General features: G+C 44.5%; 1 protein-coding gene across 1 annotated transcript in view; it reads left to right on the forward strand.

Moving 5' to 3' along the window:
- ATP10A (ATPase phospholipid transporting 10A (putative)) overlaps positions 1-18,554 on the forward strand; it is a 172,479-nt gene that overhangs the window by 148,429 nt on the left and 5,496 nt on the right. Inside the window, exons 16-19 of the mRNA XM_067466820.1 lie at positions 11,029-11,154; positions 15,115-15,315; positions 16,609-16,689; positions 17,624-17,728. Coding sequence (XP_067322921.1) covers positions 11,029-11,154; positions 15,115-15,315; positions 16,609-16,689; positions 17,624-17,728 — 513 coding nt within the window. The remainder of the gene's footprint in view (positions 1-11,028; positions 11,155-15,114; positions 15,316-16,608; positions 16,690-17,623; positions 17,729-18,554) is intronic.

Raw genomic sequence — 18,554 nt, forward strand, 5'->3', positions numbered from 1 at the left:
GCATGCTCCCCGGCGGCGCTGCGGTGGCCACGTGGGATTCATCCGCGCGGCCTCAGTCGCGATCCTTCCGCGCTCGGCTGGGGCTGCCTGTGCGCCCGGCTCTTCCACTCCTTTCCCGCTCCCGCTGGGGGCTCTAGGGGCGGCCTGGTTGGTCTCCACGCACACCCGGCGGGGCGACTTCCCCTCCACGCCTCTAAGGGGCGCTACCTCCGCGCTTCCATCCTCGGCGGAGGTCCTGGAAGTGACCAGCTGGGCTCCGCAGCACATCCTGGACGACGACACCTTTGGATGACGTCACCTCTGTGCCTCTAAGTAACACCACCTCCATATTTTTACATCTGTCTGAGGCCCTAGAAGCGGCCTAACTGGAGTTTTTGCTGCCTGAGAGAACTGGCTACCTGAGAGAACCGGCAGAGCCTGAACATCTTCCATTCCAGCTGCGATCTGTCATCAAAGAACATCGACAGGGCTACTAGTCCATCTCCTGACTGGCTGGAACTTTTGACACAACTGCTGCTACAGGATTGTCATCAGCCGCCATCACTGAGTCGCCACCTATTTATTACCTCCGGAGGTCCATCCGCTTATTTACATCAACGTCATCTATTTACATCTGAGTCATAGCACTTTACTAACTGCCAGTCTCTTGACCATTGTGTACATTTTGCGAACACTGCACGGTATAGTCCGTCCTACCTCTGCTGCTAATGTCGTAATAAGACCATAATATAGCGCTTAGTGGCGCCTGTTGCGTAGCCAACTGTTGCACTTTAACAACTGTTGCACTTTATCCCTCCCAACTCCTCCTGCCGCACTTCAGTAGTATAGAGGGCTAAATATTTTTCTGTTGAGGCTGTTGCACTTTAATATCTTGTTGCACTTTAAAAACCTTGCACCTTAAGAACTACTCGGTAGCCGCGGAATTTTCTTTGCACTCTGCACTTTAAGACTCTAGTATTCAAGGACCATCCTATTTCGCGGCAAACGCTTGCCTCCGGTATCCTTCATCTACCGAAGTGTTATTTCTATCCATGTGGTCCTCCACCCTCCTATGCTTACTGTCTCTGTTACTATTAACTGGTGGAAGGGGCAGGGGAGGTAGTGGGCTGGAGCCTGTGGGAAACAATGAGGGGAGGAGGGGGGATGAAGAAGGCCAGCACAATTGGCCAACACCCCAAACAGCTGGTGAAAGTGTGATTAAGACCCTAGCCAGGAATAGCGGCATGGAGGAGGAGAGGTGTTCCACTAGCCGAGGGGCCCCCATAGAGGTCGTGGTGGGAAGGAGGAGATGCGGGAAAAGGAGACCTCAAATTCGGCCAAATTCGGAACATTTATCTATAATCAAAATTCCAAATCGGTCTCCTAAGGTAAATTGGTGTAACCAGGTGAGCGGACCCTCCGGTCTGAAGGTGGTGCTGTTGAACGCCAGATCTGTCAACGGAAAAACGACCTGGATCCAGGACTTAATCCTGGACGAAAGGGCAGATCTGGCGTGCATCACGGAGACCTGGTTGGATGAAGCTGGAGGAGTAAATCTGACCCAGCTTTGTCCTCCAGGTTTCTCCGTGCAGCACCAACCTAGATCCGGAGGGCGGGGAGGCGGGGTCGCAGTGGTCTACAGGGATTCCATCCATCTGACCAGGTGCCCCATCCCGCAGACCGCAAATTTTGAAAGCGTCTACCTGAGGGTGGGTGACCGGGACAGTATAGGGATCCTAGTAGTGTACCGTCCACCTCGCTGCACTACAGTCTCCCTACCTGAGCTAGCGGGGGTGGTCTCGAGCCTGGCATTGAAGTCTCAACGGCTTCTTGTGCTGGGAGACTTCAACGTCCATGCCGAGACGACCCTCACAGGCGCGGCTCAGGACTTCATGTCTGCCATGGAAACCATGGGGCTGTCCCAACAAATATCTGGCCCCACCCACTGTGCTGGACACACATTGGATTTGGTTTTCTGCCAGGGATGAGAACAGGGTGGCGGTGTGGAGGAGTTGTCCATCTCTCCGTTGCCATGGACCGACCACTTCCTGATCAGATTTAGGCTCACTGCGCCCCCTAACCTCTGCAAAGGTGGAGGACCCATTAAGATGGTCCGCCCCAGGAGACTGATGGATCCGAATGGCTTCCTGACGGCTCTTGGGGATTTCCCCGCCACCTCGGTAGGTGACCATGTCGAAGCTTTGGTGGCTCTCTGGAATGGGGAGATGACCAGGGCTATTGACATGATTGCTCCGGAACGTCCCCTCTCAAGTAGCCGAGCTAAACCAGCCCCTTGGTTTACTGAGGAGCTGGCAGCTATGAAGCGAAGGAAGAGGGAACTAGAGAGCGTGTGGCGTTCGGAACCGAGCGAGTCAAACCGAGCACGGTTTGTGTCCTTTCTTAGGGCATATGCCGTGGCAATAAAGACCGCAAAGAAAACCTTCTTTGCGGCCACTATTGCGTCTGCAAAGAACCGTCCGGCGGAGCTGTTTCGGATTGTCAGAGGTCTTTTAACTCCCGCCTCTGCAGGTGGGAGCCCTGACAATTCGGTCGCGTGCTGTGAAGCATTTGCTCGGTTCTTCGCAGACAAAGTCGCCTTGATCCGTTCTGGGCTGGACGCCGCGTTAGATGCAGACTCTGTGGATTTAACGAGAGCACCTGCTTGTCCTACTTTGTTGGATTCTTTTCAGTTTGTGAAACCCGAGGATGTGGACAAGATACTTGGAGGAATGAGGCCCACCACGTCCATCCTAGACCCCTGCCCATCCTGGCTTCTGAGAGAGGCCAGAGGGGGATTGGCCGAGTGGGTAACAGTGGTGGTGAACGCCTCCCTTCGGGAAGGCAAGATTCCAGCGAGCCTAAAACAGGCTATTATAAAGCCGCTGTTGAAGAAGCCATCACTGGACCCCACTAAATTGGACAACTTTCGGCCTGTTTCCAATCTCCCCTTCTTGGGCAAAGTCATGGAAAGCGTGGTGGCCTCACAACTCCAGGTATTCTTGAGAGACACGGATTATCTGGATCCGGCACAGTCTGGTTTCAGACCGGGGCATGGTACCGAGACGGTCTTGGTCGCCTTAGTGGATGATCTGCGCCGGGAGCTAGACAGGGGGAGTGTGTCCCTGTTGGTGCTCCTGGACCTCTCAGCGGCCTTCGATACCGTCGACCACGGTATCCTTCTGGGGCGCCTTGCGGAAATGGGTCTTGGGGGCATTGCTTTGCAGTGGCTCCGGTCATTTCTGGAGGGTCGCACCCAGAAGGTGTCATTGGGGGACTCCTGTTCCGCACCACAACCATTGACTTGTGGGGTGCCACAGGGTTCCATACTGTCCCCCATGCTGTTTAACATCTACATGATGCCGCTGGGTGAGATCATCCGGAGTTTCGGGGTGCGGTGTCATCTGTACGCAGATGATGTCCAACTCTGTCACTCCTTCCCACCTGCTACTAAGGAGGCTGTCGAGGTCCTGAACCGGTGCCTGGCCGCTGTTATGGTCTGGATGAGGGCGAACAAACTGAAACTAAATCCAGACAAGACAGAGGTACTCCTGGTCAGTCGCAAGGCCGAACGGGATATAGGGTTACAGCCTGTGCTGGATGGGGTCGCACTCCCCTTGAAGGCGCAGGTTCGCAGCTTGGGTGTGACCCTGGACTCATCATTGAGCCTGGATCCCCAGGTTTCAGCGGTGACCAGGGGAGCATTTGCACAGCTTAGGCTCGTGCGCCAGCTGCGCCCGTATCTCGGGAAGTCTGACTTGGCCACGGTGGTACACACTCTTGTCACATCCCGCCTGGATTACTGCAACGCTCTCTACGTGGGGCTGCCCTTGAAGACGGCCCGGAAGCTTCAGCTGGTTCAGCGGGCGGCAGCCATGTTACTAACTGGAGCGGGTAGCAGGGAGCACACAACGCCCTTGTTGTCCCAGCTCCACTGGCTGCCGATTTGCTACCGGACCCAATTCAAGGTGCTGGTCTTGGCCTACAAAGCCCTAAACGGTTCCGGCCCAAAATACCTTTCTGACCGCATCTTGGCCTACGAGCCCACGAGGACCTTGAGATCATCTGGGGAGGCCCTTCTCTCGATCCCGCCTGCCTCACAGGCACGCCTGGCGGGGACGAGAGATAGGGCCTTCTCGGTGGTGGCCACCCGGCTGTGGAACACTCTCCCAGCACACATCAGACAGGCGCCCTCCCTCATGTCCTTTCGAAAAAGCCTTAAGACCTGGCTGTTCGAGAGGGCATTTAATTAAGTGCTAAGCAACAACATTACGGTAATGAGAACTGGAATGGTATAAGGAAGATGAGACTGGCTATGATTCTACTAAGAGACGAAGCGGATTTTTATGTAGTTTGTATTTGTCGTATAGTTATATGTTGTTGATACTGGCCTTGTAACTGTCTTTTTATGTGTACTGTACACCGCCATGAGTCGCCCATAAGGGCTGAGAATGGCGGTTAATAAGTGCATCAAATAAATAAATAAATAAATAAATAAAAGTAAAGCAATATACCCAGTTATTAAAAGGTTTGGAGATCCCTATCCAAATGCTTGGGATCACATGTGTTTTGGTTTCGGATTTGGGGAGGGGGGGATTTGGAATACTTGTATTCATATACACATATACAATGAATAGTTAATATATGGGACCTGCGTCAAAATACAAAATTATATTTTATTTACATCTTATGTGAATAATCTGAAGATAATTTTATGAATTATTTTTTAAATAATTTTATATATGAACAAATCAAAACCATCAAAAAACAAAGTTATCTTAGCCACTCAGATGGACAATTTCCTATTTTGGATTTCAAAATTCCAGATAAGTGAAGTTTAACCTGCACTAAATATAGAAAAATAACATGCTTGTGGATTTCAAAGGCTTCTCTGTTTAGTCTGACATGGCAGTTGTTAGAGTAGCCCAGCATTTATTTATTTATTATTTATTTATTTCACAGTTTTCTATACTAAGCTTCTCAACCTCATTGAGGGACTCAGCCCGGTTTCCAGCCATAAAAAACATATACACTCATTAAAATATCATATCATCAACTTCCATCCAGGATCCTATCGTGTTGTCTCATTCATCGAAGGCCTGACTCCACAGCCACTTCTTCACCCGTTTCCTAAATGTTAGGATGGATGGGGCGTTTCTGGCCTCCAGAGGGAGAGAGTTCCAGAGTCACGGGGCCACCACCGAGAAGACCCTGTCCCTCGTCCCCACCAGGCGCGCTTGCGAGGCCGGTGGGACCGAGAGCAGGGCCTCTCCAGATGATCTTAATAATCTTGACGGTTCATAGGGGAGAATACGTTCGGAGAGGTAAACAGGGTCGGAGTCGTTTAGGGCTTTATAGGTCAACACCAGCACTTTGAATTGTGCTCGGAAGCTAATTGGCAGCCAGTGGAGCTGGCGTAACAGCGTAATGGTGTGCTCCCTGTACCCAGCCCCCATTAATAATCTGGCTGCCGTGCGTTGGACTTGCTGCAGCTTCCGGGCAGTCTTCAAAGGCAACCCCACGTAGAGAGCGTTGCAGTAGTCTAAGTGGGATGTAACCAAAGCGTGTACTACCGTGGCCAAGTCAGCCCTCCCAAGGTACGGACGCAGCTGGCGCACAAGTTTTAATTGTGCGAATGCTCCCCTGGCCACCACTGAGACCTGGGGTTCCAGGCTCAGCGATGAATCCAGGAGAACTCCCAGACTGCGTACCTGAGCTTTCAGGTGGAGTGTGACCCCGTCCAGCACAGGCTGTAACCCTGTACCCTGTTCGGTCTTACGACTGACCAAGAGTACCTCTGTCTTGTCTGGATTTAGTTTCAATCTGTTGTCCCTCATCCAGTCCGAGACAGCGGCCAAGCACTGGTTCATGACCTGAACAGCCTCCTTAGTGGTAGGTGGAAATGAGTGATAGAGTTGGACATCATCTGCGTACAGATGACATCGCACCCCAAAACTCCGGATGATCTCTCCCAACAGCTTCATGTATATGTTAAACAACATAGGGGACAGTATTGAGCCCTGCGGGACTCCACAGTGCAATGGCCGAGGAGTCGAGCAGGAGTCCCCTAGTGACACCTTCTGGGAGCGACCCTCGAGAAAGGACCGGAGCCACTGCAAGGCAGTACCCCCAAAACCCATTCCCGCAAGGCGTCCCAGAAGGATACCGTGGTCGACGGTATTGAAGGCCGAAGAGAGGTCCAGCAGAACCAACAGTTCCCGGCGCAGATCTACTAAGGCGACCAAGGCTGTCTCAGTACCATGTCCCGGCCTAAAGCCAGACAGTGACAGATCTAGATAGTCCGTGTCCACCAGGAATTCCTGGAGTTGCGAGGCCACCACACGTTGCACGACTTTGCCCAAGTAGGGGAGATTGGAGACTGGCCAAAAGTTGACGAATTGAGTGGGGTCTAGTGATGGTTTTTTCAACAGCGGTTTGATGACAGCTTGTTTTAAGCTGGCTGGAATCTTGCCTTCCCAAAGGGAGGCATTAACCACCACCTTTACCCACTCTGCCAAACCCCCTCTGGCTTCTTTTACCAGCCAGGAAGGGCAGGGGTCTAGGATGCATGTGGTAGGTCTTGCCTCTCCCAGAACCCTGATGACCTTGTCGAGTTGAACAGATTGAAACGAATCCAACAAAACTGGACAAGCAGATGCTTGAGTTACATCCTCAGAGACTGCAGTTAATGTGGTGTCAAAGCCCGCGCGGATCAAAGTGACTTTGTCCGCAAAGAACTGAGCAAATGCTTCACAGTGCGCTGCCGAGTCGTCAGGGGACCCACTCGAGGTGGGATTCAACAACCCTCTGACTACTCGGAACAGCTCTGCCGGACGGTTCCTTGCGGACACAATATTGGCCGAGTAGAAAGCATTTTGTGCGGCCTCTATTGCCGCGCCATATGCCCTTAGGTAAAGGCGTAGACGTGTTCAGTTTGGCTCGCTGGGCTTTTTCCTCCACACGCTCTCTAGCCATCTCTTGGTTCGCTTTAGTTCCACCAACTCCTCGTTGAACCAAGGGGCAGGTTTCGCTTGGCGACTTAAGAGAGGCCGCTCCGGAGCAATCGTGTCTATTGCCCTAGTCAGCTCCCTATTCCAGTGAGCGACCAGGGCATCGACAGAATCACCATCCAAGGCAGCGGAAACATCCCCAAGAGCCATCAGGAGTCCTTCTGGATCCATAAGCCTCCTGGGGCGGACCATCTTAATGGGTCCACCACCCCTGCGGAGGTTATTTCTGCATTTATTTATTTATTTTCTGCATTTATTAACCGCCGCTCTCAGCCCTAGGGCGACTCGTGGCGGTGTACAACACATAAAAGACAATTTACAATGAGCCAAGACAACAAAACTAACATATCACTAATACACAACATCTAATTACACTAAAATAATCTGCTCCGTCTTATCGTGGAATCATAATCAATCTCGTAGTCGTAATCCATTCCAGTTGTCATTTCCAGTAACATAGCACTCAGTTGAATGCCATCTCGAAAAGCCATGTCTTCAGGCCCTTACGAAAGGCCATAAGGGAGGGCGCCTGTCTGATGTCAGCAGGGAGGGAGTTCCATAGCCGGGGGGCCACCACCGAGAAGGCCCTATCTCTCGTCCCCGCCAGACGTGCCTGTGAGGCAGGCGGGATCGAGAGAAGGGCCTCCCCAGATGATCTCAAGGTCCTCGTGGGCTCATAGGCCGAGATGCGGTCCGCAAGGTACTTTGGGCCGGAACCGTTTAGGGCTTTGTAGGATAGCACCAGCACCTTAAATTGGGCCCGGTAGCAAATCGGCAGCCAGTGGAGCTGGAACAACAAGGGCGTTGTATGCTCCCTGCGTCCTGCTCCTGTTAGCAACATGGCTGCCGCGCACTGGACTAGCTGAAGCTTCCGGGCCGTCTTCAAGGGCAGCCCCACGTAGAGAGCGTTGCAGTAGTCAAGGCGGGATGTGACCAGAGCGTGTACCACCGTGGCCAAGTCAGACTTCCCAAGGTACGGGCGCAGCTGGCGCACGAGCCTAAGCTGTGCAAATGCTCCCCTGGTCACCGCTGAAACCTGGGGATAGGTTAGAAGTTGCAACGAGTCTAAACCTGATCAGATGGTGGTCGGTCCACAGCAAAGGAGAGATTTCTGTGTTCTCAGATAATATGCTGTGTCCAGGTTGGTTCATCAGGTGTTTTGCTATGTCTGACTTCTTCTTCCAAGCTGCTGATCTTGTCTAACAAAGGACAAAAAGTATTGTTTCTGAGCTTGGAATATTTTTTTCTGAGTGTGCTAATAAGAGTATATCCAAGCAGCTATAATTTGAAAGATTACTAGTAGCATCTTTCTACTGTGTCTTAACGCCCAAGTTCAGATGTGCTCCAGCCTGTGATGGTTTACAGGCATACTAAAATTACCAGTGTGGAGTAATATTTGAAGGACCTTATCTTCCCATGAACATCTGCCTGAGCTCTAAGGACTTCAAGGAAGAGACTGCTTTCTATCCCACTGCCTTCACAGGCATAGCTGATGGAAATCCAGGAGAAGGACTTCTCTGTGGCTGTTCATGTACTTTGGATCTCCTCCCTTCTTAGGAAAGCTCAGATGGCTCTTTCTCTGATACAATTTAAGCAGCAGGTTAAGGCTTCATTTCCAGAAAGGCTTTTGGAAATGATTTTTAAGAAGGTTTGAGAATGCTGTTGTGTATAAGTAGTAACCTTTCCCTGGTTCAGTCTCAAGGTCATAAAATGGCATAGAACAATAAAACAAAAGTGTCAAAAGTGAGAACCTTGACCTTAGTGCCCTATTCTATTGTGACAAACCAAACTATATTAAGAGCATACATACTTCTAAGAACAATGAATGATTTCAGCTTCCTAAAAAAACCTGGTTTCCTTAATTTAATTGGTACACTTGCAAAAGTGTTTGTCATATTCATAATTTACTTTCTGATGTATACACAAAAAATACTGTGCACTCAGGGCACATCTACGCTACTGGATAAATACGGTGTAAAGGCTCTGGAGCTGCTCCAATGAGAGTACGTTGGGGCTGCCACCACTGCATCACTACCAACAAGCAGCTCATTCCCAGAGACTTGCTTATGACATTGCTTTTCTGGTGAAATGGCTCAGCACCAGAAATGATATCATCAGAACTGCAGCATCACCAGCAGGCCTTTCAAAAACGGCTCGTTGTTGGCAAGTGGGGCTGTTGGATATGTGGACAGTGGATCGGTCTGGATCCAGCCCAGTTTAGTTGTCCACACCTTCAAAAATCTGAGATCACTTCTGGAGGTTCCAAAAAAGTCTCTGTTCTGTAGACATGGATTGAGGTCTGCTATGGTTCTGCTATGAATCCAGCTGTGCATCATGAGGAGTCCCCATGGCACCTTAGCAGTCAGTCCAGTTTATTTTGGTCATGTAAACATGGATTCATCTGTCTGCTCTTAAATACACTTGGTTAATTTATTTTACATTATTATTGTCCATCCATTAATTATTCACACTTGGAAGCAAGAGCTCATGGACAATTTATCTTGGATGACCCTCTCCTTCAACTATCACGAGAGAACTTCTTCATGCCTCGATGCTGCAAATGACAGAATCCTATAAATGATGAATGGAAGTTATCCTTTTCAATGTCCCACTAAATATTGACTTCACCACCAAAAAGCATCTTGCCTTTTATAAGGATTCCTTTATGAATGGGAATTAAGGAGTGGTTCATGCTACACACTGTTGCTTCCATAAAATGAGGAAGAAAATTGAATCTGTCAGTTTGCATTCAAATAGTTTTCTCCTCCTTTCACTCTGATCAAAAATAGACCCATTGGGGGAAAATGCACTCAAGTAATTTTGTGGAAATGCAGAAGTAAACCTGTTTCCTTTCCATCCCATTATAGAAAAATTGCTTGGGCTAGAGAAACAGAAATTGTGATGGGCAGCCTACTAATGTTTATATACAGGAAATTAAATGCATTGTTTTGGCTAGCCACTCGTCCGTGCCTTCTTTTGGTGAGAAAGATTGCTGGCTAATTGCTCAGTGACTGTTGCTTCTTTAGTGGGAGACAATGGTCAGAGGTGTACAGAGATCATTGCTGGAATGTCAGATGCCATCGTCAAGAGAGTCATTTTTTTTTCTCCTTCCCCACTTTGTAGCTTCGCAACTCTGAGTTCATTTTTGCTAGCATTGGCAAGCAAAACATGGAAACAAGAAATTTGTGGATACAGTTAAAGCCTGCATAAAAATGTATTGGCATTTTTGTACAGCTTTTCCCCAGTAGAGGCATTTTGTACCCAGTTTTTGCAAGTGAGTTATTTTTTTATAATAGAATGCAGTTTTGCATAGTGCCCTCCAAAAAAATGTATATTTCCAACACTTTCGCTTTTGGGTTTTGAACAGCATTATAAAATCCTGAAAAGTGCTGCATTTTGGATACAATGGGTTTAACCCATTGTGTCACACCTGGTCACCTAGTTATGTGACCAACGTGACTGATAGGAAACCTCTGGCAGGGGCCTGTTTAGTGATGATGCAGCAATTGATGCACCCTCAGCTCAGTTGGCCATGGTTTAAACTGGATTACTCAGGTAAGTGCACACATGTCCCCAGAGATCATTAAACACTCATGTATAAATCAAAACACTATAGTGCAGATCACAAAGAACTTACACTAAACTGCTTTTAAAACCTGGGTATCATCTCTTCCTATTCACCCAGAGTTTCTACTGAAATAGACGGAAAGCATCTGAAAATAATTGTCCAGGATTGCTCATCATTTGATATCTTTAACTTTTGACATCAGCTGTAGTATTTTGCAGTGCAGACAGACACAAGTCACCAATTGATATCATCTAATGATGAGGTACCAGGTAATGACAGGGAAGAATAAAACTTTACTTTGTGAATCGTATTGGTAGGCAGTGTTAGTGGTATTCTTTCTCTTTATAAACTCAATGGGACCTATCCAGTATTATATATCTATGTAATATATGTGATTCCATTAAAATGTGTGCAATTTCTGTAATTAAAATAAATTTTGAGCAAGAAATAATTGCTAATTTTATTGGTTTGAAGGCTGTGATGGCAAGTGACTTTGCAATACCAAAGTTCCGGCATTTGGAGAAACTTTTGCTTGTACATGGTCATTGGTGCTACTCTCGGCTTGCCAACATGGTCCTGTATTTCTTCTACAAAAATGCGGTTAGTATGTTGTTGTTGTATTTAAATTGTATTGATGAATCCCTTTTACTTATTTATTCTGCCCAGAAGTGATTTTCACTTTGATTTTGATAATGAATCATTCTACATTTCAGAACCCCTCATTTCAGAAGTTCAGTTTTATACCAATCTGCTGTACTTTCACATTGCTTATTTTAACAGCTTTTTTAAAAAATGCAGCACTTGTGGAAATGCATATGGTATTAATGAAAATGTAGACCCTGCTCTGTGTCAGGAATCATGTGCTGAAGAATCAGTATGTGTAAATTCGATAAGTTATCAAATGAGGCATTTATGTAGAATCTTGGGTAAGAGAGACATGAAAAGTCACATTTTTCTCTTTTTCTTTTCTCTTTTGTCCTTTTTCTATTGTATTCTTTAAATTTTATTTTAAAGTGTTTTAGTTTTTATCTTTTTTTTTCTTTCTAATATTTGTAGTTCTTATTGTAATTTTAATACTGTCAGTTCAATTATTATATTAAAAAACAAAACAAAATGATGGCATAGAATAGAGTCAATCCTGTGACATACACGAGGGAGATCAACCTGGGATAAGTTATTATATATTCCAGGTTTAGATACCAAAGCCTAAAAATGCATCAGGACAGCCACATGATCAGGCAGACAGCATTTTTAAAAAAGTATATTGGTCTTAAATATGGGTTTTATTTAATTGTTTTCACTTTTTCCTTATTATTGATATGACTGTATATTTCTGAAGCTTATTATTTTCTAGCATTTAAATTTGGTTGGTTATTAATTACCCATATTTACTCTAGTGTAATGCACCAGCAAATGTAATACACACATCAATTTTACAAAATCCATTACAATTTTACAAAATCCATTACAAAAAATGGATTTGCCTCAAATGTAATATGCTCAACAACAGCACAGGTGTAGTACTTCAGAGAGGCAGTCAACATGAATAAGGCCATTTGGAAACCACACCCTTCTGTCAGGCTAAAGCTGGTGAACCTGCCAGCCTTGCACAATTCCCAACTTGTAAATGAGGCCAGTTTGGAACTGCATGGAATTGAACCAGGAGAGGGGAGGAGGATGAGAGATCCCAAGAGCCATCCAGGAGGCAAAATGAGGGATGTAATGAGGAATATGTATGTAAATTTTGATTAAATTTTATGAAGAAAATAATCCATGAATCAATCCAAATACAAGATTTTTTCACTCACTTCTGTATTCTCATAAATGCGTGATAGGACATACTTTTGCAGGAAAATGTCTGTAACAATATCCGAGGTGATTAAAAAGTGCTGATACTCTTCCATTTTGACTGCCAAAATACTGTGAGCACCATATTAGTCTGCTCTTCAGCTGAATAAAAACAATACAATTGAATTGCCAGGAAGCATACACTATTTTAGTCTGGATAAATTTGGACTGGAAGAACACACCTCTGTCCCATTCAGCTATTTCTGATTTATTTTGCTCAGAGGCTATCTTTAAATTAAACATAAAGCCTTATAAATTGATTTGTTCTGAAGACCCTCGTTGATCTTTCAAAGAGGCATTCTAGTTTGAATTGCAGATTTTCTTTCTTAAGAATTCCTGGGGCAGAAATGTTCAGACCACTTCCACTGCAGTAGTGTTTCAGGAGCGAATAGAATTACTCTAGGGAGAACAGTTAGATGAGTGTGGTACTATAATATGACAAAACAAGTCTAAATATTGCTTGTGTGCATGTGAGCAACATCGCGAAAATGGAAACATAGGACTTTCTAGTAGATGTACTCACTGAATTGTTTTTGCAGAAGTGTCCAGTAATTACCAATGATTTAGCAAACATGTTGAAATCATATGTTGTGAGACGTGGCATACAAGACAATATATACAAGGGGTATCCAAAAAGTATGTTTCCCTATGCTACAAAACATTTTCAACAATGATTGAAAAATTACAAACAACATTTATTTTCACTCTACAATGTTCCTTCATTTCTCAACAAAGTCTCCAAGTTTCTCCAGGCATTCCTGAAAATGTGGTAACAATTTTTGTATACCTTGTGTATACCACTTTGCCATTTCACCATAGCAATCCAAAAACCAAATGTCAGAGTATGGTTTGGTAACCAAAAGGGGGAGGGTGCACCAAAGAAAGCGAAAGTCACAGCAAAACTGATGGTCACTGTTTTCTGGGAGGCCTAGGATGTTATCCTTGTCAGTTACCTTGAACATGGGACCACGATCAATGCAACCAGATATTATGAGTTCTTGGGAAAGCTTTGTATGGTGATAAATAACAAAAGGAAGGGATGTTGACTCGAAAGGTTCTGTTGTTGCATGAGAATGTAAGACCTCACACTTCACATCAGACGCAGGACCTCCTGCAGAAGTTTAGATGAAAAATATTTGGGCATCCTCTGTACTCTCCCAACCTAGCCCCTAGTGACTTCCAGTTCTTCCCAAACCTCAAAACTCACCTAGGTGTCTGCAGCTTTTGCACTGATGACAAGGGATCTCATCATATTGATTCCCCTCCCTTCTCTTTTGGTCAGTTTCACTGGTAATCGAAATGGAAGGTATGTGGGGTGCCTCGTGGTGACCCGTGCCCCCTCCCTCCTTCTCCCATCAAATGGTACATTGGGGCAAGGTGTGTTGACACCCTGTCTCCATGAGATAGGGGAAACTGTAGCAACGTGCACAGTTGGGGGAAAAGGCCAAAACAGCTGTTCAAAAACTCAATTCAATTACTGTGGTTGGTGAAGAAGCATCTTGTGACACTTCTTCACCACTTCAGCCATCAGTGGGATGGGGCCATGACCTGTGTCATGTGATAGCACTCAGTACGATCCATGGTTTGGTTTATCCTAGCACAGGGAAACTTACTTTTTGGACGTTCCTCATACTACAGAGGTAGAATCACACAGCACATTTCCAGGCTTCTATCTGGAGGATAATATCTCCCTGCCCAGGCTCTGCAATCATTAGGAGAGAGTATTTTCCCAGTACAATCATAGGCACTCTTGATGAGAACATAAGAGGAGGCCTTCTTGGTGGCTGACCTTAGATTCTGGAACTCCTTTTTGAAGGAGACTAAAATGGCACTTACTGTATTTATGAAGAAGGTAATCCCAATCTGTATTTAGGAAGGTCCTGTGGGTGTTCACTGTCGTTTATTCCTTAATATATGTGCATGGGATAGATTGCAAGCAGCCTTTGTTATTGCTACAAAGGTTCAATAGGAAATGTTGTCTCAATTTTTCTGAATTTACAATTTTGATTTCCAGTGCCTGAGGTGACTTTATGACTTGGTGATCCAATTTTGCCAGGTCAGTTCGGTGTGGAGTGGGTGTCAGCTTAAGACCTCCTTTTTCAGAGAGTGTTGCTATATAGTTCCTTACCTGTGAATTAACTTCTATTGCTCAATGCTCATATGTGGCTGGTCAGGATGGAAATGGGAAATGTTTCAGCTTCTGGTATTTTGCTACAAATGCAGCCATTCTGTACTCATCAATATATATCATTTTCTGCCTTGCTGCTGTGCCCTTCTCCATTTAAATCCCTGAGGCACCCACCTGCAGATAAATCATGTTACAAATGGGCTGGGGAAGGCATATAGTTTCCTTTCTCTCCCTTTGTATAAGTAACACCTTGTACAATTGAATCCTTTTGTTCAGAGAAAGCCACAGAACTGAATTTGTGCCTATTTTCTGGAAACCAGTTACTTTTAAGAAGAATGAATGTCATGAAGCAGAGCCATCCATAATGGAGCAATGGGGAATTGATATTTTGGGACCCCATTCTGTTCAGTTATAGATGGTTTCAGCATGTCGTGGTATTCATTCTTCTTAAAAGTAACTTTTCAAGCACAGCAAAAAAGTAATAATGTGTCTGAAAAGGGAGATGTCTTACAGAATAAAGTGGTGCTTGTAGATCTTACTGCTGCCTGTTGTTAACATGTTGCTCTTTTATTTCTTTTTCAAAGATGTTTGTCGCCCTTCTTTTCTGGTACCAGTTTTACTGCGGATTTTCTGGGTCATCCATGATTGATCAATGGTACCTAATCTTCTTTAATTTGCTATTCTCCTCTCTTCCCCAACTGGTTGTTGGAGTGCTCGATAAAGATGTACCTGCTAGTGTATTAATTGCTGTGCCCCAGCTCTACACAAGTGGCCAGAACATGGAGGTAAAAAATCAGCTTTACTGTGTCTTTTCTCGTCCTGCATGTAGGTTTGAAACTGATTGACTAGCACAGTGTTTCTCAACCTTCCTAATACCACAACCCCTTAATACAGTTTCTCGTGTTGTGGTGACCGCCAACCACAAAATTATTTTTGTTGCTACTTCATAACTGTAATTTTGCTACTGTTATGAATTGTAATGTAAGTATCTGATATGCAGTATATATTTTCATTCACTGGACTGAATTTGGCACAAATATCCGATATGCCCAAATGTGAATACTGCTAAGGTTGGGAGGGAATTGATTTTGTGATTTGGGAGTTTTTGTTGCTGGGATTTATAGTTAACCTACAATCAAAGAGCATTCTAAACTCCACCAATGATGGAATTGAATGAAACTTAGCACACAGATCTCCTATGTCCAACAGAAAATGCTGGTAGGGTTTGGTGAGCATTGACCTTATGTTTTGGAGTTGTAGTTCACCTACATCCAGAGAGCACTGTGGGCTCAAATAATGATGGATCTAGACCAAACTTAGCATGAATGCTCAATATGCCCAAATGTGAACACTGATGGAGTTTGGGGAAAATAGCCCTTGACAGTTGGGAGTTGTAGTTGCTGGGATTTATAATTCACCTACAAAGAGCATTCTGAACCCCACCAAGGATAGAATTAGGCCAAACTTCCCACACAGAACCAACAGAAAATACTGTGTTTTCTGATGATCTTTGGTGACCCCTCTGACACCCACTCCCGACCATCTACCCACTCCTCTAGTCTTCCCAAATGCCTCCCTACTCATGTTACCTTACTTTGAGCTCTCCCAGAACTCCATATCTTTACTTGTGTCAAAAGGAATGACCCTAGCTGGAAGAGAGGGGGAGAGTTGAAAAATACATTGGACCCGTTTGCTCTTTGTGGAGATATAAAAGAGAAGGGTCTGGGTCTGTGAAGTGCTTATGAGTATATGTGTAGATACATTTTGGTGAATTAGGAAAGAGGGGGTTGGAGGACAGTGGTGGACCACATTGGAATGATTTGATACAGTGGAGTAAAATAAGAGTTGTTTTTTTTTCCAGACTGGGATTCAACTTCATGAACTAGGGAAGAATTTGATCATTATCAAAGCTTACTTGTTAGATCAGCTTTACAAGCCTCAAGCCCCCATATTTTACCCTGTGCTCAGAGACCATTGAATCTAAAATCCCCACAAGTTACTCTGCATCTTTTTATAGAATTGTATTCTGAAATGGTTCATCAAAACCTACATTCTTGATATCTGGTTCTCTATTGCAGGAATACCAACCACATATGTTTTGGATGAACATGATTGATGCTCTATACCAAAGCCTGGCTTGCTTCTTCATCCCTTACTTTGTAAGTTTTAGGTTCAGAATTAACACACTCTTCTTTTGTTCTCTAATCAGGAAGAAAGGGTTTACCAGACCTGGTAAATATTGCATAGGCAAGACTATACTTTTGTAGATATGTTTCTTGGTTTTATGGTACTAAAACAAAAAAGAAAAGACAAAGAACAGAGCTGATCAATGTCACATTAACGAGGGTCAAATGGCAGTGGACTAACAATTTAGTTTAATGTATATCTGGAAGGGTATCCAAGCAGAAATATTGATGTTAGGACATGCATTCAGATGTTCCAGTTTTCCAGAGTCCTGGTCAAACCACCAGATACCACATGGGTCTCTGAAGCTAGTACAAAGTTTAAAAGTGGCAACAGTATGGCTGCAGGTGGTCAGGAACATCATTCTGGGAAACTTTTGGAACAAATAGGGACTGAAATCTCAGTCCCTGTCAGACTTATACTGGTGGAGAATATTGTTGCATAGAATTTGGAAACTACAAGAATAAACTAGCCAATTTGACCACAAGCCTTGTTGGTTAGGAGGTTGTAGGAACTATAGCCCCAAATGTAACTTTTCTAAATTGTACTGTGGCACCAAAATTATGTTCTCATCCACCAGGGTATTTTATTTAAAAAACATAGGTAGTGTATTGGATAATCTCATAAATTTAACTTTGAATATGTTTTGATGGTTCTTAACTATGATTTTTTTAGTGCTGATTATTTTTAATTCTGTTGCATATTTGATTGCATATTTGTATATTTTAAACTGTATACTAATTGCATATTTGTATATTTTAAACTGTATACTAATGCTTTATGTCAAGCTGCTTTGACTCCCCTTTGGGGAGATAAAGAGGGGTATAAATAAATATAATATTAATAATAAATTTGAGAGTTTGATGTTCCAAAAGACTAATTTTCTTAATTTTCATTTACTGTTTTCAGATATATTATGATTCAGATGTGGATATATTTTCATGGGGAACCCCTATCACCACCATAGCTCTCTTCACCATTATACTGCATTTGGCCATTGAAACCAAAACATGGGTAAGTTGCTTACATAAACATGGTGTAGAAGTTGGCCCAGTATCTTTGAATTGCAATCATTCTGTTTAGTCAAACACACAATTTGCAAATACTTTCAGCACTTATCAGAAAAAGAAGATATCAGCTTCCTGATGCAGCTGTGGATTTCATCATGACCTTGAACGTATTTCTGTGAAACTCAGAAATAACACATAAGAAGTTGACTTCATTTTAAGCCCCACTAGGCTGGCTTATCCACCAGTTGGCTTGCATTCCAGGATTCACTTTTGCCCTCCCAGTTTCATTACATATAGTTTCTGTTCCCATCATTATACCTATAAGTTCTGTCTGTTCAGCTGTATGAGATGGTTCCATCAGGTGTGCCAGCTTTGAGAAATATATCACATAACCTATTTCTTACTCAACTTTACTTCCAAAATAGTTAACTAAAAATACTGACTTTGCAAAAATAACTTTCTTTAATCCCATGGGATGGAGTGTTTTCTTCATGCATGTGCACTCATTTTATTTCGTCCCTTCCCTTACTTGATTTACCCCTGTGCCACCAGACAAAATTAAAATTTTAGTTTCTGAGAGATTTCTGTGTGTAAACATTATTTTTAACTTATGGTCATGTAGTGAGTTAAAGGTGGAATGCTGCTAAAATCCTGTTGATGAGTTTCAACAAGACTAGTCGCATTAAATCAACTCTTGAATGCGACTAAAAGTAGGATTGAGACATGTGTGTCTGGGTTGTTGTAGGTTTTTTCGGGCTATATGGCCATGTTCTAGAGGCATTCTCTCCTGACGTTTCGCCTGCATATATGGCAAGCATCCTCAGAGATAA

This window comes from Anolis sagrei, chromosome 3 (assembly GCF_037176765.1).
Source record: "Anolis sagrei isolate rAnoSag1 chromosome 3, rAnoSag1.mat, whole genome shotgun sequence".
NCBI lineage: Eukaryota > Metazoa > Chordata > Lepidosauria > Squamata > Dactyloidae > Anolis > Anolis sagrei.